Source organism: Mugil cephalus, chromosome 7 (genome assembly GCF_022458985.1).
Source record: "Mugil cephalus isolate CIBA_MC_2020 chromosome 7, CIBA_Mcephalus_1.1, whole genome shotgun sequence".
In the NCBI taxonomy this organism is placed as follows: Eukaryota; Metazoa; Chordata; class Actinopteri; order Mugiliformes; family Mugilidae; genus Mugil; species Mugil cephalus.
This window is the reverse complement of record NC_061776.1, coordinates 12,054,330-12,082,030: the sequence shown is the minus strand read 5'-3', so window position 1 is coordinate 12,082,030 and position 27,701 is coordinate 12,054,330. Positions and strand designations below refer to the sequence as shown.

General features: G+C 40.0%; 1 protein-coding gene across 4 annotated transcripts in view; it reads right to left on the bottom strand.

The window, feature by feature from the left end:
- pde1cb (phosphodiesterase 1C, calmodulin-dependent b) overlaps window positions 1-26,055 on the bottom strand; it is a 103,510-nt gene extending 77,455 nt beyond the window's left edge. For 2 of the 4 annotated variants that reach the window (XM_047588656.1, XM_047588657.1), the window contains exons 1-4: window positions 26,000-26,055; window positions 25,278-25,507; window positions 1,350-1,400; window positions 420-585 (exon numbers count right to left, since the gene is read on the bottom strand). In XM_047588656.1, the coding sequence (XP_047444612.1) occupies window positions 420-585; window positions 1,350-1,400; window positions 25,278-25,507; window positions 26,000-26,013 (461 nt within the window). In that variant the 5' untranslated portion in view covers window positions 26,014-26,055. Of the gene's footprint in view, window positions 1-419; window positions 586-1,349; window positions 1,401-12,394; window positions 12,807-25,277; window positions 25,874-25,999 lie in introns of those variants that run through there. The other 2 variants (XM_047588658.1, XM_047588659.1) reach the window with 2 other exon arrangements.
- Window positions 26,056-27,701: the final 1,646 nt, after the last annotated feature.

Here is a 27,701-nt window from a genome sequence, read left to right as displayed (position 1 = left end):
AAGTCCCTTGAGGTCAGCAGCCATACATAGCAATTACCACTGTGTGTGTGTGTGTGTGTGTGTATTAAGACTGCAAAATGTCAGACAGGAGAGTATATTTTTTCCCACAGTGAGAAGAAAACAGAGGTTTAACTTCAAAATTTGTCAACTTAGTAATTACGCTCTCACTAATCCAAAATTATAAACCTAAAACCAAATGAAGTCTGCTTTGTTTCCAGCCCGTGTGCTGGTGAGGAAGGTGTATCGACAGAATGCAAATCACTGCTTTATACGATAGCGAGCTGGACATTGGTGTCGATGCGCCTGACACTACATTCACTTCATGATAATTAACAAAGCCAGGACTTTTCTTTCTTTTCTTTTCTTTTCTTTTCTTTTTTCTTTGGTGTCATTACTGAGACCGGGTGGCAGCAGCAAACCTGATGGCAGTTTTCTCTGTGGCATCTGGTTCGTCGGCTGCAGGGAGATCATCGGCCAGTATCTCCTCGGGACTTCGCGGGTCATTCAGGGGGAGCTTCTGCTCTTTGCCTTTGATCCCCATCCCCGCCGTGATGGCATTCCACAAAGCGCTCTGCGACTTTGAGCCTGCGGAAGCAAATGGATAAATAAATGAACAAAAAACCTCTGTGGTGTTGCACTCACTTTGTGCAGCGTCGTGAATCGTGTTTTCATTTGTTTTCAAGGTGGTGGTGAACAATTGCTGAGTCTCCAGGTACATCCTGGTGCAGTTCATTAAAATCTCTGTATGAGGGAGTGGGAGAACTGAGCTCCTCTGTAATACTGCCCCCATGTGGATGAATGTTGTCAGTGGCAGTGAATCTGTAAAAGTAGTTCACTTACTGCTGACAAATAATACTACAAGTTTGTAATAGTCTTTTCTTTTTGGAAAGTTTAAAAGCATTTTTAAGGTAACAGAACATTTTTAAATCCCAAAATTAGAATTAGGTCACGTTTTATTGTAAATAATCACGTGTTTAAATCACATTTTTAATGCCATCGGTGATCATCGTCTGGATACGTTTTACTGCACATTTTATTTATTGACTCGTGTAATAGAAATCTTTTTCCCCGGTGAAATTGTCCGACAACCTATTATATGTGAGCGAGACCCAGCTCATGAGCTTAAACTGGATTTTTTAAGCTTCAGTAACATTTGATTTGAACACCATCGTCTTCCGTCTCCATTTTAGCGAGGTGGCCAGAAATCTGTAGCTGCCCATTAGCTCATTAACTCGGGCCAGAACGACCCCTCTGTGCTTTCATCTGAAAGGTGAAATGACTTGAAATGAACAGGTTTGGTGAACCGGCTAATAACCGAGCGGAACTAATAGAGTGTGAGGTCCACTTACGTGAGAAGCTGGCCTGAGGTCGGGCGGAGCTCTCTCCTTCTTCATTTGCCACTGGAGGAAACAAATCAAGAATTCAGAATGAAACCTACAACCAAACTTATCATGGATGATTTTGCTGTTCATGAATTAAATACAACAAATGATAAACAAAAATAAACTGAAATATGTGTATTCCCCACATCCAGATGTTGAACAGACAGAGCATAGTATTGATATTAACTGTGGTTAAAGGACTGTTTATTTCCTCCAAGTTCATGACCCGGAGTTTAGTATAAACGAATCTGTCTTTCTTGTGTATCTCTTCGTTCGACATTACACAAACTGATTTGTGAACCTTTATCTGAGGAAGCACAGCGGGCGGGGAAGATTCGGGGAGAGGCCTCTGACTGCTCCATAAACCCTAGAATTTCCTGTGATTTAAATGATTGTGAAAGCCTTGTAATTGTTGCTGTCACTTCAGAGGCTGGTGCCCTGCTGGAATCTCTGCCCACTGAAGTGAGCAAAGAGTGTGGGAATGATTGTGCAGAAGAGCCAAAAACTGCAAGCCCACAGCCAGTCAGCATCAGCATCAGCAGCAGCAGCGGCGGCGTTAAACTCACTGATTTCAAGCCTGAGTGGAGAGTGACAATTACTGATGAGGCAGCGTTGAGAGGAGCAGCTTCTTGAACCTGGCTGAGCCACATAATGAGATGAACACGCACCATTCCACTGCAATCACAACTCTTAGCTGCTGTTGATTTTTGGCAATCACGATCTGTGAGGCCTGAACATCGAGAGCAATGACTGAGCTTCTTGAGATGCAGGTCCTCTTTTGTCCACTAGGTGACACTATAAAAATCTGGTTGTCAGAGCCGTGTGGAGCCATAGAGAGTCTGGCCAACTAGGGAATTAATCATCTGAGCTGATTGGTTCTGAGATGGTCACGTGTTTCACAGGCGCCATGTTAGATACATCTAACCAATATTCACCCATAGAGAAGTGGTATTAACAGAGAATAAAGTTGGATTAAAAGTTAAAATATGCCACAGTGTTCAGACTACAGTTTAAGACCAGGATCAGGAAAACGTGGAGGGAAACAAAAACGGAGAAAGTTATGGGAGCAGAAGATTAAAAGGAAGAACTGGATGTCAACTGATTTGTCCCTGTTACGTGAAGTAATTATCAACGTCTCTCTTTGGTGTTTGTTAAGATTTTATACAGGAAAAGTAAAGTCATACCATCATTAATGTGAAACTTGATCTCAAAAAACACCGCTTTACAAATGAATTAAGTTTGAAGTTAACCAAGCCTCATGCTAGAATAAACTAGGGAAACCAGGGCTTGACATTAACATAAACCCGCCAAATTTGAATTTCAGCAGTGGCAGGTAGCACAGCCACTCCCACTAGCCACTGTGGCGGCCTGAAATATATATATATATATTTTTTTTTTTTTAATTGTAGTTTTCTCAGATGGTATCTGAAATAATAAACGAAATGCAAAGTGAGACTATGACACTATAGCTCATTGGTTCATTCGTGACCGATGTCACTGTAGTCAGACGTTCTCCCGTGGCCCTGGGACGAGACAAACAAAAGAAAAGCTGAAGATGGACCGTACTGCAGGATGGGGGGAGACAGAAAAAAAAAAGAAGCTATTTAACGGAAATTAGAACACGGCTCTCTTGAACACTCGCTTCTGATTGGCGAATCGCCAGTGTTCAACGACGATTATTTCTCGGTGGACCTCCGCTGCCCCTAGCAACGAGATAGACACGGTTGCCCCTGGCAACCAACAACACCAACCAACTTTAAGTCACTTAATAACTAGGAAAATGGAGTATTTTCCAAATATAACATTCAATTTATTTGGAGAGGACAAAACACTGAATACATGGCTGAAGAAAAGAAAAGAAAAGAAAAGAAAAGAAAAGAAAAGAAAAGAAAAGAGTGCAGAACTGGTAAGAGAGGCAGAAATAACCAGGAAGTGGCTGGTAAACAAAAAAAATAATGTCAAGTCCTGTGTGAAATACATGTGTACATGTAATTTATGTCGATGTAAATAAATTTAATTGAGCCACAACTTTGCCTGAGTATTATGACTAGTGTGCCAATATTATAATCATAATACTAAAAAACAGTAAGACTAGTTTAATTTTCTCTATTTCTGAGTATTTATAATTTTTTTCTGAGTAATTTCAAACTTTTAATGTTGATGGATGAACACAGAGACTGAGGAGAAGGTAAACACAGCTCAATGACTGATGAGGCGATTGGGCTACAAATCATTTTACAGGCTCATTTAAGATATTTAAAGTAAGTAGATGCTGGGATATTTCAGTGACGACCTTTTACATATTGACAGATGTTGGCAATAACATTTATAAGCCCGTTAATGGTGAAAATAAGACATTTATGTCAACAAAGCACATCCACTCTCTAGGGTTTCACTGTAGAATCGTCCCTCTGATTTAACATGGCGCTCATTAAGTGAGTTGGCCAGACTCTCTCTAATACATGGCTCTGTTGGTTGTTAATAGACCCAGAGTCATGTGAGTGAACACCACACAATATTAAAACATATTAAAATTTAATAAACTCCCAACAGTCATTTAGATCTGAAGAAGCCACTTAGATGAGCACAGAAAAATCTCCAAACATTTCCAATTTCCAATTTAATTTTTCTTTTTAAACATGAGGAACTTAATTCGGGGCTTAACTAGAGTCATAGAGACGGTTTTGAATGTTTTGGTTTTGTTTTGCTGTATGAGTAAAACTGAAACAGAGGTGTGTTTTGGGGTCATGTTTGCCTTCATTGACCGGTCACTTAAACCCACTCATGCATGCTGGGAGTACTCAACCACAGCTCTAATTCACACAAACACCGCAATCACTGGCTGTTGTTGCTACAGTTTAACGTCATCTCTTTACACTGCAGTGATTAAACCAATCAATGTGAACTTACCATGTTTGGTCTCTGCAAAGTCTGAGGAAGAGTTTTTACCCTGCGGTGACAGAACCTGAGCCTGATCACAACCTATTATTCTTTGTGAAGGCCTAATCAGTCACTTCTACTTTAAAAGGCAATTCATAAAATGTAGACCTGAAGTTAGATTAGCTTTAATTGTCAATTAATATTTTATCAGGCGCATTTAAATGCCATTAAAATAACACACTTTGTACTTCCAGGTTGTGGAAAATCCACCATCTAGATTTTTAATTAATTTTTAAGACTAAATACTTTTGCCAGCAGCTAAATAACATTTGCAGCTGCCAACATGATGAGGTTTTTGTAGTGTTCTCTATTTATTACTAACTTTATCTCATGTAATATTACAAATTCAGAAAACCCTTACAATGGCTTACTTGCACGTATGACCAAATGTGTAATGAAAGGAGGGGAAGTAAACATATAAACATTTATAACTACACAAGCAACTCTACGCTGAATTAATAAATCCATAAACACACCATTAATTATCCACTGTCAAAACCATTAATTAACTTACTTAAAATACTCAAATTCACAGCAATAATAAACGAGTTCAGGAATCTGAAATACACGCAGTGCACTAGTTTTTGTGACCCAACAAAACTAAAGCTGCATTAAAGATGTTGGTTTGTCAGTTCATCGAGAGGTTTCCCTTTTATTTGAACATTTATTGCTCGAATGTGTGGCCACAATGAACCAGAGAGATGCATCAAAGAACTGCAGGGTTCAGGTTTCCCGGAGTAATTGAGTGCACTCGTATAACCTGCCCAGTAAATTAAGGTAACTTTGTGGATAAGAATCCATTCCATCGCTTTAATGTGGAGCTGAAGACAGACGGAGAAGGCTTTTAATGTTCCAATAAAACGCTTAACCTGGCTGCAGGAGTAGATGCAATAAACAGCAAACACGTGATGGAGCTCCTCCATTAAGTCCGCACTAACGTCTGCAATGCCAGATTCGAACGGGGGAAATTTTTGAAATATATAAATTTGTAGAGGAGTTGGATTGAGTATGAACTGGGGACAGGTTGCGCCCCTGGTGACCTCCCAGAGGACCCACAACCTTTGACCCCCCCCCCCAAAGCCCACAGCGGGGCTAAATCCAGGACACCACCGTGCTCACGGCTTAGGCTCCCAGAAGGATGACGCCGACATCACAGGATAGAAAGTGACCTTCCACCACATCCTGCAGATATCTGAGATGAAAGCACAGCCTGATAAACAACATTTATCCAATTGGACCGCCACATCCTCCTAGCTGCTTTCTAAATTAAGACAAATACATGTTATTTAAATTCTGCAAGTTCTTTATCCCATGCGGTGACAAAATGTTTTCATATCCTGCTACTGTAATAAGCATCATCTCCTTTCGCCCACAAACCTTTAATTTATGTTCTATTTACAAGCTTTGGTTAAGTTTGATGTATTTCTTTAATTATTTTCTTCATCGTTCGAGCCTGCAGTTCTACATTCATAATTTGTTGTCCTGAAATAAACATCTTATTTTGTTAAATCGTGCTGTGTTGGAGGACACAGACGTTTGAAGGGTTAAGATGTATGTGGACATCTGCAGGCGTAATTCTTCGACTGGCAGAGAACACAAGGCTGTTTTCCTGTGATGAAAAATAATAGTGTTAATCAGATTGTCCTCAGATCTGTTGGAAGACGAAAGTCATCGTTTTTAGTTTTCAGCAGAGACTCACGAGGCTGCCATTAGCGACACAGTGAAATAAAACGTGCTTTACTCCAATATTGTGTCGCCTGTCTTGTTCCGCGCCGAGTTAAACCAATTCCCTCTTTTGTCCACACCCATTATGTCAACCCACACTTGACTATGAGCGAGCAAGTTACAAGAGGCTGTGCTAACTCATATCCTTTGCCTCCCAATATAAAAACCAAGGTTTAAGAGAAGTGTACACTATCAGAGTGACAGTACATGATGTTTTTATTTAAACCCTCTCTCACAGATATGATGAGAATCGCACACTATTTTGTTGTTGGACAACCTTTAGCTTTGCATGCAATTGATGTGGCATTGTTTCCATAAGCTTCTGCAGTGTCACCAGTGTTACATATATCCATCCAGTGTTGCATTCATTTTTCACCAAGATCTCGTATTGATGATGGGAGAGTCTGACCGCTGCTGCACTCCAAAGACTCTCAACAGGGTTAAGGTCTCGACTCATGTGTGAAAATCATGTCTCACGCTCCCCGAACCACTCTTTCACAATTTGAGCCAGATAAAACTTTCCATTGTCATCTTGGAATATGCCTGTGAGTCCAATCTTTATGCTCCCTAGCAAACTGAAGCCTTTTTATACCGGTTAGCCTCACTCATTAGTGGTTTTCTGAAAGCTACATAGCTGTTCACTCCTAATCCATTGAGTTCCCTTCTCATTGTACGTGTGGAAATCCTTTCACTGTTAAACATTGATCTGTGTTCTACTGTTGTTTTTCTTCAATTTGATTTCACTCATTGCATCAGTTGGGGTTAAATAACTTGTTGCTAGCTGAAAGATAATCACACTTTTTTGACATGTGCAAAGTGGTTCTGCCCAATAAATATGACGTAATGCACAAGACATAAACACCAGAAGTAAATAATATTGACGATAATGTGACAATTCAGTGTTCAACTGGGAAATTTCTGGACCCAACATTCATGTGGATGTTACTTAAACATGTAACACCCACCTAGACCAGACCAGACATCCCCACCCCACAGCCATCCCCAGCAGGATGCAGCCCGATACAAAATGGTTTAGACACAACTGAAAAAAACACGAACAACAGCGCAAGATGTTGACCTGGCCTCCAAATTCACTAGATCCCAAAGTGATTAAGTATCTGTGGGATGATCCACAGAGATCACTGTCCTCAAGCCCAAAGGGCCCAATGGCCCAAACTAAGAACATTGTGTTACCAGACACTACAGGACACCCTCAGAAGACCCATGTCCATTCTCTGATGAGTCACAAGAGAGACCTACACAGTATCAGGAAGCAGGTCATAATGTTATGCCACATCAGTGTATTATACTGTATATATTGTATAAGCTCCAGTCAAACATTCACAGAGAACCAGCTTTAATAACAGCGAGCGGACTATAATTTGACTTGAACAAATTTGGAAAACCAAAAACTTGTAGCGTTTAATCAACTCTGAGATTCACCCCCCTGGAATACTCCTGGAAATAGCTGTAGCGAGTGTTGTTAACTGTGTCCTGGAGCATCATACATGGAGCTGAACCACGAGGTTCATTTTCTGCATACAGGCCGAGAGGATCTAACAAAGGGACGGTGTGAAATCTACTGATTGAGCTACGAGGAGTGTGGGCTCCTCTGACCGTGTATGTCATCAGAAATAAAAAGGGCATTCAGAAGAAAACACGCAATATGTTCTCACCATGGAAACAGAGTATAAAGTCTGTGTGTAACTTCACCACTGTGCCCACTAATGTTTGATTCTGTGCCCTTCTGCTTTTCGCTGCCTCCATGCCAGGCAAGAGAGAGACACAAATAAAGCAAGAAACAGAGAGAGTAAAGGTAATGAGTGAGGCTACACTAGAATGTAAGTACTGTGTGTGTGTGTCATGTTGTGTGGCCACATCAGAAATCCAAGGTGTGTATAGTTGTTCTGTCCTGAATGCCCTCTCTGAAAGGCAGAGTAAAGAGACATTCAAACATTCTCCTGTGCAAGACATTCACTGAGTTGTCCTTGGTTGCCCACAATAAAATGGAAAAAAAAAAAAAAAAAAAAGACAAAGAGAGCTGGAGAGAGACGCCACAGAAATTGTCACAGAGAAGCTCATCAATCCAGCATCAGAAAGCTGAGTGGGAGGTCTCTGAAGCTATCACACTGTCCAGCATGATGTCCTAACAACACTGACTGTATTTGAGAATGGACTAAACATGCCTGAGCTTAGGCACATGGGCGATGCTAAGGCAGGTAGTTAGTTATGTGCAATGACACCAGCCTCTTACTCAAAGCAGCTACGCCCTAAATTATGCAAAACTTTAAGGCACATGGTATAATTCAAACAAGAGATTTTTAATAATATTTAAAAACCCGTACAGTCATGTATCAAAATATCAGCTACAGAAACCAGCCTGTGAACATATTAATTAGTCTGTGCTGTAACATTGGGCATTTTAATATGGAGATTTACTGACTCACTTTTGGAGCCAGCCTCAAGTGGCTATTTCAGGAATTGCATGTTCAGACCAAGAACCCCAAGCTGATGGAGAGATTTAGTAGGGAGCCCCTTCCTACTATATACTATATTGCATTCAATATTAAGCTATCCCTTATCCCTTTAGTAAAATATGTTGGATTCATGTTAATGTGTATTTAAAGAAATTTAAATTTCTGGGAAAAAAAAAAAAAAAAAAAATGTATAAAAATTTCTAATCAACCAAAGACTTTGTGACCCCTGTGCAGTACCTCCATGGACCCCCTAGGGGTCCCGGACCCCCTGTTGAAGATCTATGATTTAGACTTTAATGATCCACTTGGTCACAGAAGCTTAGTTGCATATCATAAAAGAAACACTTTTAAGGCCCACAAGTAAAAAGAAAGATAAAAATAAAATAAGATTAGAAGATTAGATTCAAATAAAATTTAAAAAAATATGTATTATCTAGTAAAATGGCAGAACAGTGTCCAATGTGATCCCGTTGTTTGGCCAGTTACATAACAACAGTGACATGGGTTAAACATGGCCTCCTGTATGTTTCATTAAATGTATCACCTTCGATATAAAATCCTGGAATAATAAATCTGCATGTATTTTCTGAGCCATTCATGACTCAAGATGATTCCTGAGTTTATCTTATTTTAGATGGATTCTCTGGATAATACTTGGTACATTCTACAGTTAACATTTTTCAAGTTTGGTTTCATGCAAGTTCTTTGAAAAAAAAAAACACAATTTCAGACAGATTATTATTTGGAGAACAATTCTCTAGGAAATGATTGAGAATCGCATGTCGGGAGTCTATAGTCTTCCCAACAGACACTAAGAAACAAAACACACAAAAGAGCTTGTCAGTAATTACAGCTGTTGTTTTCAATTGAACCCTGCTTTGTGAAATAAATTTCTTTCGGGTGCCATTTGGAACAAAGATGAAAATTCAGACAAACTGAAAAGGACGTGGTAAAAATAGAAGAAGGAAAGAGTCGAATGGGTTGAACAAAACAGTAACTCGAATAACTCTGAACCATTTCATAGCAGCTGACAAGTTGAAATCATCTTTTTTATCCCATGAGCTTCGTAACGTCAACAGACACATAACAAAGCTAATAAGTGTAACACATGGCAAAACACCTCGGTTGGAATGTGAGCCGAGGCCGCCGGCTACAATCGAGGTGGAGACTTTAATAAAGAAGAGAACACAAGGAGTCCAGTCAGGCAACGAGGTACCAATGCTTAGGAGTCACGCTTCAGAGGAGGTGATTGGTAAAATGCTGTGCAGGCTGAAACCCTGGCCCAGTGAGCCATTGATTGTGACACTCGTCGGTTACCATGACAACTGCCATGCTTGTAGGGTAGTATAGTGCCATAGGACACGTGTGATTGAGTCGGGTGTTTTTAATCGTAAAAGGAAGAGGACCATCCAAAGTCCATTTTCTGTGGGATCATGAAATCGTTAGGGCAGCTTTTAGAGATCTAAACATACCCGAAACTCATCTGAGACACATCTCTACCTCTATTAAGTCTAAACACTAAAACTTGACATGCAATCACCAAGTTTTAACTGGGTGAAATTATATATTAATTAATTAAATATGTCATGTCGAAACGCACATTTAGAAGAAAAAAAAAAAAAAACGCTTTAAGACCTGAACATCCACCTGCACATAAAAAAAGCTTTCATTATTTGAATTACCGTAACTCGCAAAATTCAAAGTGTGGCAGAACACTGGGAAGTTGCACTTGCTGGGGAGAAAAGCTGCCATTACGGTAATTATGACGCACCAAGGAATTTGTTAGTACAATCGAAAAGTTAAGATGTCACGAGGGTCTTCCAGACAAAAGCAGAACTTCCCAGTGTTCAGCCACACTTTGAATTTTGTCAATAGAGCACACCACTGTGAGTTACGGTAATTTAAATCCCGGGTGCTTTAACACATCATCAACGGTACGGTCAGGCTTTAAAGGGTTAAACCCCAATATATCTGCCCCTGTATCAGGCTTTAAAGGGTTAAAAACAAATTTATATTTCTAACATACATTAATTATATCAACATTTCCTGATACACTTAAATAAAGTGTATAGACACTTTAAGAGACACATTTTAATTGATGCTATTAACATCCAATGTTAGCTATTGCTTAAATGTTAACTCTGTTCTATTTAATAGGTTTAAAAAGTCCTTAAGAAACTGCTTTTTAACTGTCTAGAGTTCACGGACGTGCCAGAGCGTCCACATCACATGACCAATTTAAGACGACGTAACTACAAGACACAGTGTCACTGAATCTTCAAACTTCAAACTATGTACCCGTTTTTAATAAGCAGTAAAGCTAGGCTTATTAAAAATTGTTAGTACAGTTTTTAAGGTGAAATTTTAAGGTAAAACCAATAGTAGTCAAAAACGGCCAATTATGATCTGGACTCCAGAGGGTTAAATGTCCTTATCAGTTTGATAATGAAACTCACTTTAAAGTAGCGATCATACTGGATATCTACACTAATACAGAATGTGTAATGTTTGTACAGCCCCAATGTGCTTGCATGCAGGTCTGATGACATCAGGACATGCTCCTAACGAAACGACGGATGGTGTCCTGGGGTCCCGACTCCCAGATCTAGAGCAGACCATCGCTGTCCCTCCATCATGCTGAACAATGACTGCTTAAGGTTCTCCAGATCGTTTCACGTCTACCACATGTGAAAAGCACAAGGCGCCAGAAGTGGACCTCACAATCCTGCTCTTCCACAGTGTGGGGCAGTGAGTGCAGGAGCCAACTAGAGGACGTCGGCCCCTCAGGCCACCGTCACGGAGTCCGTTTCATATTGTTTGGTCAGAGACGTTCACACCAGTGGCCTGCTGGAGGTCATTTTGTAAGGCGGATACCGGTCCTGCTGATCAGCGGAGGACATTCTCTCGCCCTGTCCAGCTCTCCTAGAGTAACTGACTGTCTCCTGGCAACCGCCTGTGCAACCTTTGTAGGGTCCAGGTATCACCTCACACTAGCAATAGCAGCTAATCAGAAAAGATGAGGAAGGAAGAAATGTCAGTGGTCTCCACCTGTAAAAGCATTCCTGACATTTACGTCAGGGTAAACAATAGTAACTAACCATGCTTACCGGGTTTGATAGCAAATCTGATGAGGTATCCACTAATGAACGAAACGTGCACACTTTTTGGCTTCTTGTGATGCCTTGACTCTCAACTGTGACAAACCCCTATCATTACAGCACAGATAGGGGTGCTTTACCACGTCTGAAAATGAATGTGCAAAAGTCTTACAGGTCATCTGAGGTTTCTACTAATGCTTTATTCTAAGAGTTCTGTGCAAACTTTTTTTCTATTTTAGCATCATAACAGTGATGAGCATGGCTGACAGCACATTTTGTTTACCATCACAACTCGATTGCTTTTGGCGAAAGGTTAACGCTAGTGTGTACAAAACAAAGCTGCAACCGGTTTTCAGAACACAATTCTCTGAAATGCCGGCACAGATCATTCTCTTACTCCGAAGCTGTTGTTTCAACACTCGTTCCTGGGAGCGTTTTCACACGTGTTGCAAAAAGAAAAAAGAAAAAAAAGAAAAAAAGGGAAGTGGCACATAAGTTCCTCAACACTCTGGTTGTCAAGACGATAAAATGAATTCCTGGTGACGTAAGCTTTAGACTGAAGCCCCCTTGTTTCCATGGTGTAGTTGCATCACAGAGGCAAGCGCCAACTTCAGCAGAACGGACTAACGCGCCGAGTTGTGCAAAGAAGCTGAAAGGTGATGATGTGTTTAACGATGTCACCGTGTAGCACTGCCTCACACACACACACACACACACACACACACTTCCACATGTGATCACACTTTATCCTTCTACATGCTCAGATTCTTACCTATGGTGATGTTGAAACCATCAATGCTGAAGGTGGCACTCCGACCCTTCCTGAAGCGGTGTTTTTTAGAGTTAGCTTCCATGTCTCTGGCACCCTCCGGTCGCCCTCGTGCCTTTTAATCTCGCTTCGGTGCCTCTTGTCAGTTGCGGCGCGTTCTTGTTGTTTCAGTTTAAGCTGGGCAACTCTCCTCTCGGAGAGAAATAAAAAAAAAAAAAACGTGTAGTCCTCTGACTCCGGCTAATCTGACTCCACTGGAGAACTGTCAAAGCACGGAGCGGGAGAATTTCCTCTCAAGTCCTTCTCCACCCCCTGGCTTTGTTACACATAGCTTTTCTCTCCCTCTTTCCGTTACTCACACCTCAACAAGCTCATTTCAAGGAGCTTATGGCTCTTGATTTGTTTTTCTTCGCTCTATGCTCCTCCACCACTCCCACCCTCCCTCCCTCCCTCCCTCCCTCCCTACTCTCTCTCTCTCCGTCTCTCTCTTCTTGTCTCTCTTCCCCAAGAGGTACAGTAGGTGTGTGTGGTGGGTGGTGGTGGTTGTAGAGGGCATCTCAGGAGGTCTTTAAATGAACGTGACTCCTCCTACTGTCAAGAATTTATAGAAAAGGCACGGTAAGCTACTGGAGTCTATTCTTTTTGTTTTGTTCACACGCACTGAAACAGTCTAAACTGATCAAAAACAACATGTGGATGAAGAGACAACAAACAGGAAAGAAGGAAAAGGAGGAAGGGTAGGGAGGTAGGGGCAGAGTGATTATGTGTGCGCTTAGACTAGCAAAGCTAGTCATTAAATCAATGCCACTGCTTTTATTTTCTCAGCTACAGAAGGATGAAGGTCCTTTGGAGCCTGTTACGTACTGTCGCTCTGAAAAGAAGTCATCATTATTATTATCAGTCCTTTTAAAAGGCAGCTGATTAACTGACACCGGAGCAAGGACTCCGCTTTCTTTATCGCTCTGAGTGGAAAAACCTCTCCTTCGTGCCGGTTTGAGCCACCTTTAATTTTACAAATACACATTTCATCACGTAACCCGCACAGACGTACACACAACCGCACAGACCAGACCAACAAAGGATGAAAAGCTCCACATATTATCACCATCTGACATTTAGCTGTGGAATTTTTTCGTGTTTCATTTCCCCCCTGATTAGTGCCTGTGAGTGCTCTTATAAAAAAAAAAAAGGGCTTCTGCCTTGTTCTCACACCTTCTTCCCAATTGATGTGCCTATAATAGCATGCGCACAGATTAGAAGACATGATGCAATTGGCGAATGATGAATTTCATGCTTAATTTATGTGCAAATAAACCGCATCTACTTGAATCTTGTTCACACTGCTCATGCGTACAAGTGTTGTAGCTGTAATTTCTTTATTTGCTCTTCATGCAAAATGATTTAAGCCAATATTGAATTAAGTGTGTTGTGTTTACTCCTCTCCCTCTCGGTTCCCTCTCATATTGCCACAATCAGTGTAATATATTCCAAGCAATGTGACAACAAAGGGCGGGGATTTAGAAGCATTACTACATTAATAAATAGAGTTAATGAACAACTCTTCCTAATATGTGTTTATACTGTTTTTCCAATTAGTTTTAAGTACAACATAATCGCTTATGGATTACTCTCTACTTTAATGTATGCAACGCCGCATTCATGAACTTCAGCAGAGTTGTCAGGAGGTGGCTGGGGGTGTATGACGGGCGCGCCAGACTGTTGCAGCAGATGGGGATTCACACCTGTGATTAGAGTTAGATAAATGCCCTGGTTTTTTGTTGCATTAAAGAATCTGGTGTCTCAAGTCCCAGACTTTCAAGCTGTGGTATAACAAACTGGAATTTGTCTCTAAACACGTTACATATGAAGGTCATGCATCACTAAAAGTATTTGCTAAGATTTTGTTTGATTTGGAGTAAAAACCATTAAACGGTTTCACCGTTTCAGAATTAATTTGGTGTTGGAGTCATAAATATGTGTCCTCCCCTAAAACTGCAAGAAACCTCTGTTAATGTCAGCAGCATTCATAGGGAAACTTATTCATAGGGAAATACACTTTACTGATATGTTCAGGGCATATTGGGATTTTCCACCTAACCTGTTTTGTTAACACGGTTTATCTGGGCTTCGATCAATATCTGGAACCAAAACTGACACAACGTCAGGTAAGTTCGGTGCAGTTTGTTTGTGGTGCGACACCAGATTTTATGGCAGCAACAGTAACTAAAGAATAAACCTGATGAATGTAAAATCCATCCAGGAAGCAACCTCAGAACTGATCTGGATAAGCTATGAATATATTAATGCAAATTATTAATCAAGATACTCCTCCGTTATTATTATTCTCCACAATGGAAAAGGGAGGTTGAAGCAGCCCAATCTCTCATATGCTTCTGGAGTCATGTGTGGGGACAAGAGACAATGGAGTCCTGATGAGATCCATCGACTAGATGTCTGTGTGGTGAGACAACCTCCTACGTAAAAAGTCTGTACAGAAATTTAGTGATTTATCGGCAAAAAAATGCTGGGGTGATGCAGAGTGGGCTGCACCAGTGTGAACATACCTGAACTCTAAGGGGATCATTTACGTGAAGGAAATGTCGCCCATGACTTAGGTTCCAAATAAAACACACTGACAGTAGCGGCATGGGGGTGATTCTCAAATCAAAATATTGATACTTCAGTTGTTTGAAGTGATGTATATCATTAACAGGAACATGGCGGAAAGTAACTAAACTATTGAGTTGTGGCAACAGAACAAACCTTGTGAAACACAAACTCAGGTTAAACCACAACACAGAATATGAGGCATTTATGATGACGTGGACAGAAGTCTCAACAATTACACAATTTATTTTAATGGTCTTATTATTTTAATTTTTTTAGTTTTTAGAGTTAGAAACTTCTCACATTATGTATGATTGTGTCCTGTTTGGTTTTTCTGTTGTTGTATTAGCTCGTCTATATAGTAAATGAGGTCACTACCTCAATATACTTCTGAGTTTAAAATAAATAAATAAATTACTCTGATGTCTTGTATTCTTTATGAAGCTATGATTTTAAATATACTACTTTTTTTTTAGGTTTATCAGACACATTCAGGTTTATTTATGTACAAAGTATCGGTATCGCCCCGATACCAGTCTGCATTTTACTCCGTATCGGATATAAACCGGTGGTATCAAACGTCACTAGTTGATAGGCTTGGAGTATCAGGTGAACCCAGATGTCGCTGTGTCATCATACATGGTAACATCGCTTCATCTCTTGCTCAGGAAATATATACAATAGGGTTACCTAGGCAACCAGAGCCCAACACATCCACTATTGACCAACTGTCAGCTACAAACAAACTGGAGACAAGAAAATTGTTTTTCAACATGTGGACGGCATCATTAGTCAGGAGGTAGACCCACGGAGCCGCCCCGTCCAACCACAGGAGACTATGTGAGACCTTCAACAGGACACGCCCACAACATCACAGACCAGTGAATGCTGCTTATTTTCTCATGAATTTCAGATCTAACTTTTCATTTTCAGAACATATTCAGCTTCGTATAACACACGGTAAACACAACCGTAAACAAATATGATTATGTTATTTATAAATGCATAAATACATTACGTGTTTTCTTATTATGAGTAGAGTAATGAGTGTAATGAGTTTACTGTTACTTCTCATTTGAAAACTGTTTCTGCAACTTCTTCGGACAACTAGTAAATAATGCTATTAGACGTCTGTGTGGTGAAACAACCACCTTCATAAAAAGTGATTATCATGACGTAAAACCCGGACGTAAATACATAACAACACCGTCAGCAGCAATTAACGCATAAAAAAAGTAGATTGATCACAATCAGAATCTAATTATAACGGAGCCGGTTGGACTCAGTACATTTCCAGAGGACACATTATACACTTGTTAGATAATTACACTCCCTCTCATTTCGTCTGCGAGCTACAGTAAGCACTCTTTATGTTCTCCTTCTTCTGTCACCCGGGTCTCCCAGCCTCAGATCCATTCTGCATGTAGCAATTTGTGAGGACCCTAATTTTGCAACAGTCTCGCGCTGCAATGTCAAGTGGCAGCTTTTTATGTTAATCGGGGCACGTCTGCGAATACTGTGCAACTCTGTCGTTCCTCACTTTTGTCAGCCGAAGCGCAGACAGCTGTTTATTTGAAACCCTTAGCGTTTGTTTGTACATTTAAATGTGACTGGCCTGTTGGGAGCACAGTTGCGTCAATGGGATTAATGACATTATCATATTACTGCGGAGTGCCGTCGACAATATTAAATACATCCTTGATAAATGAGTCTAAAACAATGGGAGTAATTAAGAGCAGAAAGGTGCCAAAGGGTAAGATTTTCTCTGAGAGTGCGTTTCATGAAAGCAGGTGTATATCATTGTTGTCAAAGCGCACTGCTGTGTGTTCAGAGCCTCCTGTCTAATGCATTTGGGGATTACAGTAGTTAGAGTGGAGGTTACATAACACACTTAACGGAGGGAGTGTGCTGCTGCTCTTACTTTTATGATGCTTTAGGAGGCTACATGATGTTCTACAACTTTAAGTGTTACCCTACAAAAGCTGCAGTGCAGGCTTTTAATAGAACACTCCGCTAAAAGCATTGTTAGGCTTTGGTGGTCAGGTCACCGCTGTGAAATTATTTTTAAAGCAAAAAGGCCAGAGCGTGCATTCGGCAGTCGTTCTGGTAAACAGCACAACAGCCGAGCGGACTGCCACGAAATCCCACCATCCTACCAAAATCAGTCAGAACAAAGGTGCTTCAGGCAAAATATCTGTTGGATCATCAAACAGGGTTGGGAGGTTAGAAACAAAGCACAATTTGTGTTCTTTCTCAGACTGAGAAAGTGTGCGTTAGAATTCAAATTTAAGTTTAGCATCTCTCTATGACTACAGCCTTATTTCTCCATCTTCTAATGTGACCATGAGGTAGAGTTGGAAACATTTTTCTGTAGAGATGAAAACATCCATCGTATCAAAACATTTAAACACAACATAATTGATCCTCCGACTTCTTCGCCTCTGTAAAGTCAGCATAAATCGAAAAAATACATTTGTGTCAGGTAGCCAGGTAAAGTGTAGTGGCTCAGGATAGTTTTTACACGTTTTTAGAGGGTATGCACGTGACGTCACCCCGTCTCCATGGTTACGGCCACTGAATGGCAGTTGATCATGGAGATTAGCCACATTAGTTTGAGTCATAGGCTTCAACAGTGTCTAAACTGTAAAATTAATTTAAAAAATGGTGAAGAGCTGTTGTGCATTTGACTGAACCAACAGATTTTAAAAGCAGTCAGAGATATATTTTTACAGATATCTCCTAAAGCCAAATAAAATAGAAGTAAATGGATCTCTAACTGGGATCCAGGCACTGAAATCTGGTGTAGGGGTTTCACATTTATTATGTCAGATAAGTAAAGTTACATTCTGGAAGGCTGTCAGATAAGTTTGTGGATGTTGTTATTTTTGGCGTAGTTACGGTCGACATTCACTATTTCAGTTCCAACAATAAATAACAATAACAGAATATTTTCGACCTCGTCATCCTTTTAACGTCGTGTCAGACGCTACATTATTATATGGCTATCGTTACTTCTCAGTTAAACTCTTAGCGTTAGCATCTTTTATTTAGCTACATTCATCATAACTGAAATGAACTAAAACTAAATGAAACTGAGGCTAATCCACTTTTCCAAATCCATACTAGCTTTTATGGATCCTTAATTTGATTCTCTTGAGCCCGGTCAGGAAGAGACAAAGAGAGGAGACATACAAACATGTGACTGAAGCGTACATGTAAGAATCTGATGGGGACAGGAATACAAGATATAGCTGATGTTACATGAGAGTTTGACAATGAATTTAAATATTATTGGTCGTGAGAGCAGTTCTTCCATCAGCAAAATGCCAAGGTTTTCTTCCCGTTCCTGTCAAGCTAAATAATCTATATATAGCTCTTGTTTATAGTGGTTCCAGCTGCTTGGAGAGGTGTATCCTCTACCCATACATGTACTGAACCCTTGTCAAGATCCATTTTCCTCAAGGGTCATTACTCGGGCAATGTTATGGTCACTAGGCAACAGGAAGTGCTTTCCGACATATACTGCATACATTTCACAGAGGATGACAAGGGGTTAATACGGCACTCATTAGGTGGGTTTTACGGTTTCTGAATCCGTATTATAGAGTAATTTTATTGAGTCTTTCTCTGGGTCTGTTTTGTTCATCTTTGTCAGTGCTTGTTGGAGTAACGCAATAGAAACCGGACTCAATTCAGATTTGATGGGATGTTTACAAAAGTTATAGTATCAGTACATCTCAAGATTTTTTTTTTTTTGTAATAAACCAATACTAAAGTGGATTGTTTGGCTCAAAACCACAGCTGCTTGCTTCTACTGATGTCCATTGAGGATAAACTATCGCTCAACCTTTGATCTGGCCATCAAACAGTGGGACAGACCATCACCAAACAGACATTAATTAGTGGTGAGGATAAAAAGGAAATGAGGACTAACTATGGTTTAGAAACGGCGTGTTGCACCAAATTCATCCAAACCCTTAAAAGCATCCCATTTTTATTTGTGATGGGTTTAAAACCTATGCAAAAACAAAAAGAAAAAAAAATCTTATATCAAAAATAAATCAAATCTAGCAGCACATCTCACTGGATGCTAATAATGTGACATTTCACCATCATTTTGTTTTGCAATCTATCCAAATCCATTCAATTGTTTTGGGTTTTTTTATTTATTTATTTTTTTTGATTATGTAATCTGTCCCAGTAGCACATGACAATTCAAGACAACAACGATGCAATCAGACAGAAAAACAAGCTCATTAGAGGTCTCCCCTAGACTGCAGAGTGACACACACTTTGTCAGTCCCCACACCCTGTCACCACAGTGACACACTCGTGTAATTAAGACACACAGGGTGCAAGTGAGCGTTTCTTTTCCCCTGCTAAATGCTCATTAGAGGTACCTTTAAGGGTAATGTTAGCCTGCGTAGCAAACCTGAGGGAAATGAGCTGACAAAACAGAGAGAGCTCAGAGAACTGTCGTTCTCCGTCGTCTGAATCCCGCTGCACCGAGACCTTGAAGGAAACGGAGAGTGGATGTCTTGCGTCGTGAACCACAGCTTTAGCTAATGACTTTTGCACCAGCGTGAGTCCAGATCAAAGAGGCGAGAACCAGTGGGGTGATGTCAGGTCAGGAGGGCATACAAATGTAAACCTTTTGATTAAGAGCCAGACATCTGTCCCCCGGCAGAACGAAGCAACTAATCGGTTACTTGGACCAGAACTCCTGCCATCCTGCACAAAAAAAAACAAAAAAATGCCGCACGTAATGGAGACACATACTGTGCAAACTATGACACCCTCATTAAGGGACTCATGGCCTTGGGACAGTTGATATGCTAGAAACAGAAAAAGAAATGATTGTTGATAGTAAAAACACTTTTTTTCATAAATCCTTTTATTTAAATACATGGAAAAATACTGCGTATAGAGGTATTCTAAACTACAGAGGTGTCACTGACACTCATATGCAGGTACTTTGAAGTTATATAATTTAATAACACGTTATATAATACTGGAGATAATTACTACCTGTGTCCATCATCTAAACCCATTTTCTGATCACAAACAAATTTAGCTCGGCTAAAAACATTGAAACAACCAGTAGGAAACACTCAACGCAAAGACTGAACACATGAACTATAAAACATGTGGAGCTGAGGAACCAACACTGAAGGATGTTTTAAAGGCCCCTCCCAGAACTTACTGCCCTTGCACCTGCACACAAGTTCAACCACTGCCTCATTGTTTAATGTACCAACAAAGCTAAACCGCAGTTTGTTTGCACATAAATGCCCTAAATTTCCACTCAAGATTCATGGTTCCTCTCGTCTTTCCTCGCGCTCTACATCCTCCTCCCACTGTGAGGCAGAGCGGTGGAGCACACATTTGTCACATGAGGCACACGTTCTGGATCCCAACTGAAGTTGATATGAATTACTTGTGACATGTCACAGCTGGATCACCTGTCTCTGATGTGTACCAGATTGTTCTTGTTTATTATCTCAGCTCGATTTTGGGGTTTTAGTTCAGATACTGTATTGGTATGAATGAATATTCATTCAATGTCCAATCAAAATGTAACAAAATAAACAGGGAAAATAGTCTTTTGTTGATTCAGATTAGGCATTCAGACATTTTAATGTGCAATCTCCCACAAATAAAAGAAATTTTTACTGGGAGTGTGAATAAAGGTCAAACCAAAAGCCTTTTTCTACACTGAAAAGTTGAATTGTTTTTATTTATTTATTTCTTAACAATCCAATCATCTCAGCTGCATGGAGAATTCAATTTCAATAGGCCATCTGATGCCTCCTTACTTATTAATAAAGGATGCATCTCCACATAGCAGCAGACGCACTAGTAATTTATACAGGATGCATTGACATAAATCACCATGGAGATATTAAAGTTATGAAGTGGAAAATTTGTCTCTCCCTTCTGGCAATTGGAGTAATTACATAAGCTTTACTGACAAACATTTATGCTCTCAAAAAAGCCCTTTTTCTTCTTTCGGCGCTCTCCAGCAACAAAAATCTTTGGTTGCCACCAATCCTTTCCCTTTCAGACTTTAATCCTTCCTCTTAATGAGATTTTTTTTATGTGGAGTTTTGGAAACTTTTTTAAAAAAAAAATAAAATTCCCCCCCCCCCCAAAATTATGTTCCACAAACGTTGGTAAGAAGTCACTTGGTGCGTCCCAGTTAGCATTTACAAGCTGGAAGCTATGACACACCAAGGAAACGGTCATCTGTGATTTTAATTTTTGTGCCGGAGTTGGATCTTTATTCACCATGATGATTTGGACGGAGAGTTCACTGATGGACGATACAGCTTAGCAAACCAGTGCCGAGATCAAAGGGCACACATAGCACTCAAAGTGCAACAATAGGATTTTGAAACGCAATTGTTCAGCTCTTGTGAGACCGACCTTCCTCAGATTTGGAGACTATACTGGCCGTTGTGCTAGTAGATGAGAGAAACTAGTCACTTCAGAGGATCTCGTTTTGCATCTTCAAAAAAAAAACTGTGGATGGTTTTCGCCCTTATAAGATTAATAGTCTCTCAGCTAAAAGTAGCTCTTCCACCTTTTGAAAGACAATTTCAGACTACTGCCACCTGCTGGTGTGAGCGTTCAAGTGCAACACTTTGATTGAGAAACGGGCAACTTGAGGCGGCACCACACGTCCGATGTTTCCAATGGTAATAACATCAGGCCTGTGTCCAGATCATCAAAGGCAAGCAAAAACAACAAACAAACAAACAAACAGACAAACAAACAAAAAGGTCTGAGCTTTCTTCCACAGTAAGCATGGCAATCTTTTGTTAGCGCTGCTGGATAGGCAGTAATTTGTTTAAAATATATACAGGGTATACACAGGAATCTTGAAGTTAATTTCAATACCTTTGTAAGACTTTTTATGACCTTCTCAATATTGTATTTAATACCTCAGCCCCACTTCAAATTGTAGCCAGTGACACCTTTAACTTAACAATTTTAGTTTACGATAAAGACCATAGACCACTATCATACAACAGAACTCAAACAGGCTGGGAGAATAAATTGTGCGTATAAACACTTGTGTAACAGGCTCTGAACTTCCATCCACGTATGTTCTGCCGCTCTCAGAGACAATTTGCAAATGCTCTCACAGTACTCCAGTTTTTATGTTACCAGTTCATCTTTGTTTTTTAATAAATTAATTATTCACACACACTTTTTCAATGTTTCTTTTGGTCTCAAAATTTACCTCAAAAATACCTTCAAATTTTAAGACCTCATAAAGTCATGATAAGACATTTTAATATATATGTGTGTGTATTTTTTACTACATGTCTGCATGTGTAATCTTTCCCTTTTGAAATAGTGTGACACAGCTCTACTCTATTGTTTTGCATCCAAATGTGTTGTCTTTTAAAATGCCATCCAATATGACTAATGCTCTACGAGCTCCTGAATCTCCCTCTCTCTGAATATGACCTAGTTCTTGTGCCAGCAGTGAAATCAAGTGTCGGGTAATTGCAGTCCTTCGACATCACTATTATTATTATAGAGTCTCTCCAATAGATTATATACTTATACCTGACCGCGACTACAAGACACTTCCTGCAACACCGCTCTCGTGCACTCTGGGAGGCTGGAACTGCCTCAGCACCGTTTAAAATAACCCACACATATTAATCACAGGGGTTGTCGTCTTATTTGCCGTGGTAGCCCAGATAATAGTCATGGTCCAAAGTTGTCAGAGCAAATGTCAAAGTGTTCTCAACAATCTGTTTACTCCATAACCGGTAAAGTGGTTGAGAGCTGTCTGACACAACCACTCAAGATGTCAGGGAGGTAGGTGTCTGTGTTTTGTTCCTCAGGAGGGAGCAGATGAGCGTGAAGTCATGTGTGAGTCAGGGAGGAGAATCCTCATCACACATGAACATCACTCGGGACCAGGGAGGAAACTCAATGGGAGTCTACGCTGTCATATGGTCATGGAAACGCCACAGTACAGGTGGTATTTTAGGAGCCAACCAGGGAGACGTGTTTCCCTCTGGGACAGATATGCAGGTAGCTGGAACTAGAGGTGACAGCAGTGGAGCGAGGTGAAGATAAACAGGATTAAAGGCATTAATAAAACCAAAAAATCATGGTGAAAATGTTTTATTTGAAGGGAATTAGACTGAGCTGCACTCATTATGTGCAAAGTCACAGTTCGCTTCATAAAAACAGATAACGAGCTGTTGTTTTAGTCGTTAATATGAACTGACTCACCATGAAATAGTGTAGTTGTAGATTATACAACGAGTTCACCGTGCTTTCATCACATCAACTTAGTATTTGAGCATTAAAGCCTAGTCAGTAAACTTTGAACAATCATCTCTATGAAAAAAACATTTCAATTTGTTCAAATGAACACGACCGTTAGTTTTGTTTCTTTTACTCATCAGACATCAAAGAGATCCTCGGGTAGTGGAGATATGTTGCATTGAGGCTGGCCTTCAAAGAGCTCAGCATCATTCATTGAATACCTTTTTTTTTTTGTTTGTTTGTTTGTAGCATAATTGCATGATCCTCTGAAGTGACCAGTTTCTCTCATCTATTAACACAACGGCCAGCGCGGTCTCCAAATCTGAGGAAGGTCACTCTCGCAAGAGCTGAACAATTGCGTTTCAAAATCCCATTGTTGCACTTTGAGCTGGTGATCAATACAAAAGAATCTAATTATAAAGCCAAACACATATAGCTGGCTGAATGTCAGTGGTGTAAAATAACTGCTGAAGTCCTGAAAGTTAAAATATCCAAAGCAAGGGGAAGCTGTCAGACCGTAGGATGCCTTTAAATGGTGCTGGTGTCACTGCTTTTACTTCAACTTTTTAAGCAAAAATCATTCCACAACAGCATCGTCTGCCTGCGCCCCACCGTCATTTTTCAGAGGTGTAATCAGCCACGTCCATTAATAACATCCAATTTAGATTAACGTTCAAAGAGCCTTGGTATTACAGACAACGGATCACTGGACTAGTTTAATGGGACATTTAATGCGCCATCATTAATATGAGCGTTTCCACCTGTGAGGTCCTTGATAAGACAAGCCAAAGTATCTGTTGTGAAGAAGATATATTCCCTACCAGTGGATAAATGTGTCGCCAAACTAAGTCACACATCAGTATGATGTAAAAGATTCATCAGACCGGACCACCTTCTTCTGTTGCTTCATGTCCTGATGCTCATTGTAGCCGAGCGCAGGTGGGTGCATTCAGCAGCGGACAGGGGTCAGCGTGGGCACTGAACTGACCGGTCTGCGGCTGCACAGCCCCACACTAAACAAACTGTGACACGCCATCCATCCCGGCATCTTTCTATCAGAGCCATCAATCTGAGCAACAGCAGCTCCTCCGTTGGATCGGACCACGCGGACAAGCCTCAACTCCTCACATGCATCAGTTAACCTTGGCGGCCGATGAGTTCTTTTCCTTCCTCGGACCACATTTGAATCAGTACTGAGTGCTATGGATAGGGAATCCCCCACCAGAGCTATTGGTGGTCATAATTGCATGGCTGATCAGTGTGATACAGTATATACTATATAATAAGTATTAAAAGTTAAAATGTATGCAGAACAGCCCCAGTCACCAACAATGTAGCTGTAAGTTGACCCACTACAAACTCTCAGGACGTGTGGATATGTCAATAAAGTAGAAGGCAAAGGAATATAAATAAATTAAAATGTAACGCTCAAGATTTACACAGCATCCCACAATAAGAAAACAGCGTCTAGACAATTTTTATAACATTGTGAATGTGCGTTGACCTTCAACAGATCACGATTCTGTACTGATTTATATTTATTACAAAAGCTACTTGTAACCAACAATTTCTTAATCAGTCCATCACTTTGGCAGCATCCAAGCATCACGAACAGTGTTCAGACCAAAAAACAAATCTCTTTTCTACCATTTAATCTGCTGTACACGAGTATGATAAAAATAAAAACAAGGTACAGTTGGTTTTTAAACGCATTAGGCAGAGAATTATACAATAGGTTCAGTGTTTATACAATGAAACATATTTTGAGATGATCCCACTCCCAGTATGGACACGCTCTAACTTTGTAGTTAGTAAGTGTAGCTATAAATGAATCCAGTGGAGTAAAATGCACCATTACCAGTCTCTCAAATGAACACGCAAGCCATCTAAACTCTTGAGAAAACGTATTTTTCTTCCATTAATGAAAGACAGGTTTCTGTAGGTAGGGTTCACGACATAAATGCGTTAGACCAGGTATACTCACGGCTCAGTGGAGCTTCTGAAGCCTTTTTCCTTGAACTTTTGCCTCCGTCTGAGTCTTGTCTGCTCAGGACCTCGGACAGCGACTGCCGGGAACTCTGTCGTCCGGCTTGGCTGGGAACGTTGAACCGGGCGCTCCTCTTCCTCTGCCGGTCGGACTCCGGGGCGGACTGGCTCCTCTCCGGGTCATGGTTCTCCGGCTCTGAACCCACTTTCACCAACGCGTTCCTCGTCCTGGTTAGAGCAGAAGTCACCGAGCCCATGACAAAAAATATATATATATATATAAAAAAAATAAAAAATAAATAAAAAGAAAAGAAAAAAGATTCAAAGCCTCAGTCGGAAACCGTTACTCTGAGTTTCATTTTACTCAAAACCTGTTGAAACTCCATATTTGTTATGTTTGCCACTTCAAACAGATAACATATATATATATTTATATATATATCCGCGTCTGTCACTCTTCAGCTTTTCGCTTGAAACTTCATAATTAGTAAACTTAGCGAAGGGCGAGCTGTGAAAAATCATTAATGAGCCAAAAACCGGAGTTTAAACGCATCATGTCTGCTTCTCCACCGGTTCCTCCGACAGACACGTCACATGGAGAAAGTTGCTCTGTCGTCAAACACTCGGTTCTCCCGGGACAGGCAGGCGAAAACAAGCGACATTAATTAACCAGCAAGCGTCCCGGATTATTAAAATGAGCAGAGATCCGTCTGCACTCACCTAAACAAGCACATTATAAACCGCAATAATCACGAAACACCTGGAGCCGCGTTTTTATCAAAGCTCCGAGAATTCTCGCGAGATTTGAACGAGGTCAAAATACATATAAAATGTGTTTTTTTTAAGAAGCTCCTGTCAACTTAAGGTTAAAAAAAAATTAAAAACCCCTACATGCCAGTTTTTGCCATCTGGGATTTTATTTATTTATTTATTTATTTATTTATTTATTTATTTATTTATTTATTTATTCTAATGAAACTGTCTGTGCGAGACGATTATGTAAGTTATTGCTAACAATTGAGTTGTCAAATTACCGTTGTATAATACTTATGTATGTGCCCGTTATTCATCATTCATTTCTTTTCATTCTCTCCGTCTGTTGATGGAAAAAGATTGGCGGTGTGTTGGGTTCACAGTATTTGTATTGTAATATATTAAGGGGGTATTTGATGTATGTATAACGTTTATTTGTCTTTAAAAAAAAACTTCTGGTAAAAATAAATAAATAAATAAATAAATGATGAAATAAAATGTAGCCTGATGTGAGAGGAGACGGTTCAGGGGCTGCAGTCGCCGACAGATGGCAGTGAAGTACAGTACAGTATTACTGGATTATTTGTGAACTAAATTCAGCAGCTTTATAAATCTTTATATGATGAGCTGGTAACATGTTGACAGAGTAAAACGCTGGATAGATCTAATCTCATAATACAAATAAAAGGTATAAACTGAGAAGTAAAAGCATTATTACTCTAATACTGTACACATTAGAGTACATTTAACAGTGAGAAGTCACTGTTCATACGACATTTTGTATATTATTTTAAACTAAATTTGACCTTTAATGTGATGATTTTATACCAAAGAAATAAAACTTGGGCAGAATCATCATGTTTAGTGAGTGACATTGACATTACACATTAGATTTCAGTGAGCGGTGTCCGTCTTCATGCAGTTATTAGGAAGAAACTACCTGACAGTGAATTTTAGATAAAATATATATATGATTAGATCCGTAAGTGTTGCAGAGCGTTTCATCACACCACACCAGTTTCCTGGTAGTCGGTTTTAGTCAGGGAAAATATTGGCTGCAAACTAAACCTTGTAGCAGATTCCAATAAGACTTTGTGAAGAGAAGAAAATCTTTTCATGCTGAGTTTTTGTTTGCTCCATGTCCAACACGTTGACTCTGTCTTTTCTGAGGCCGCAGATAGAGGCATTATGTAAATCCCTTCAGTAGATTTGGTTCGCACCCAAGATCCTGCTAAAACCCCTGAAACCACGGCCAACAACTGCCCTGGCTCTACAGAATGGCCACCACTCAGAACAGCAGCAATTAAAAAGCAAAACAAAATAATTGCCTTAACACAGTGGGACAATTTGATCTCCAGATTAAATAAGCATGCTCTTCAGATGGAAACTTTTTCTCTTAACCAGAAACGCAAGCTAATCAAAAAGCAGTTTTCTTCTATTGAAGCTGTAATTCATAACTATCTGTAAACATAATGGTTTTAAATATAAAAGTGGAGTAAACTGGGGAATAAAATATAAGCTGTAGCAGTTAATAATAGTAAATGGACTACAAGCACATTTATCATTAAAAAGAGCATAAATTATTAGCATCTCCTTGCTTTTACCTTCACTTGAAAATGTCCTGATAAGTCAGGAGGGTTTTCATTATTTTGTCCCTGCTCGAATCCAC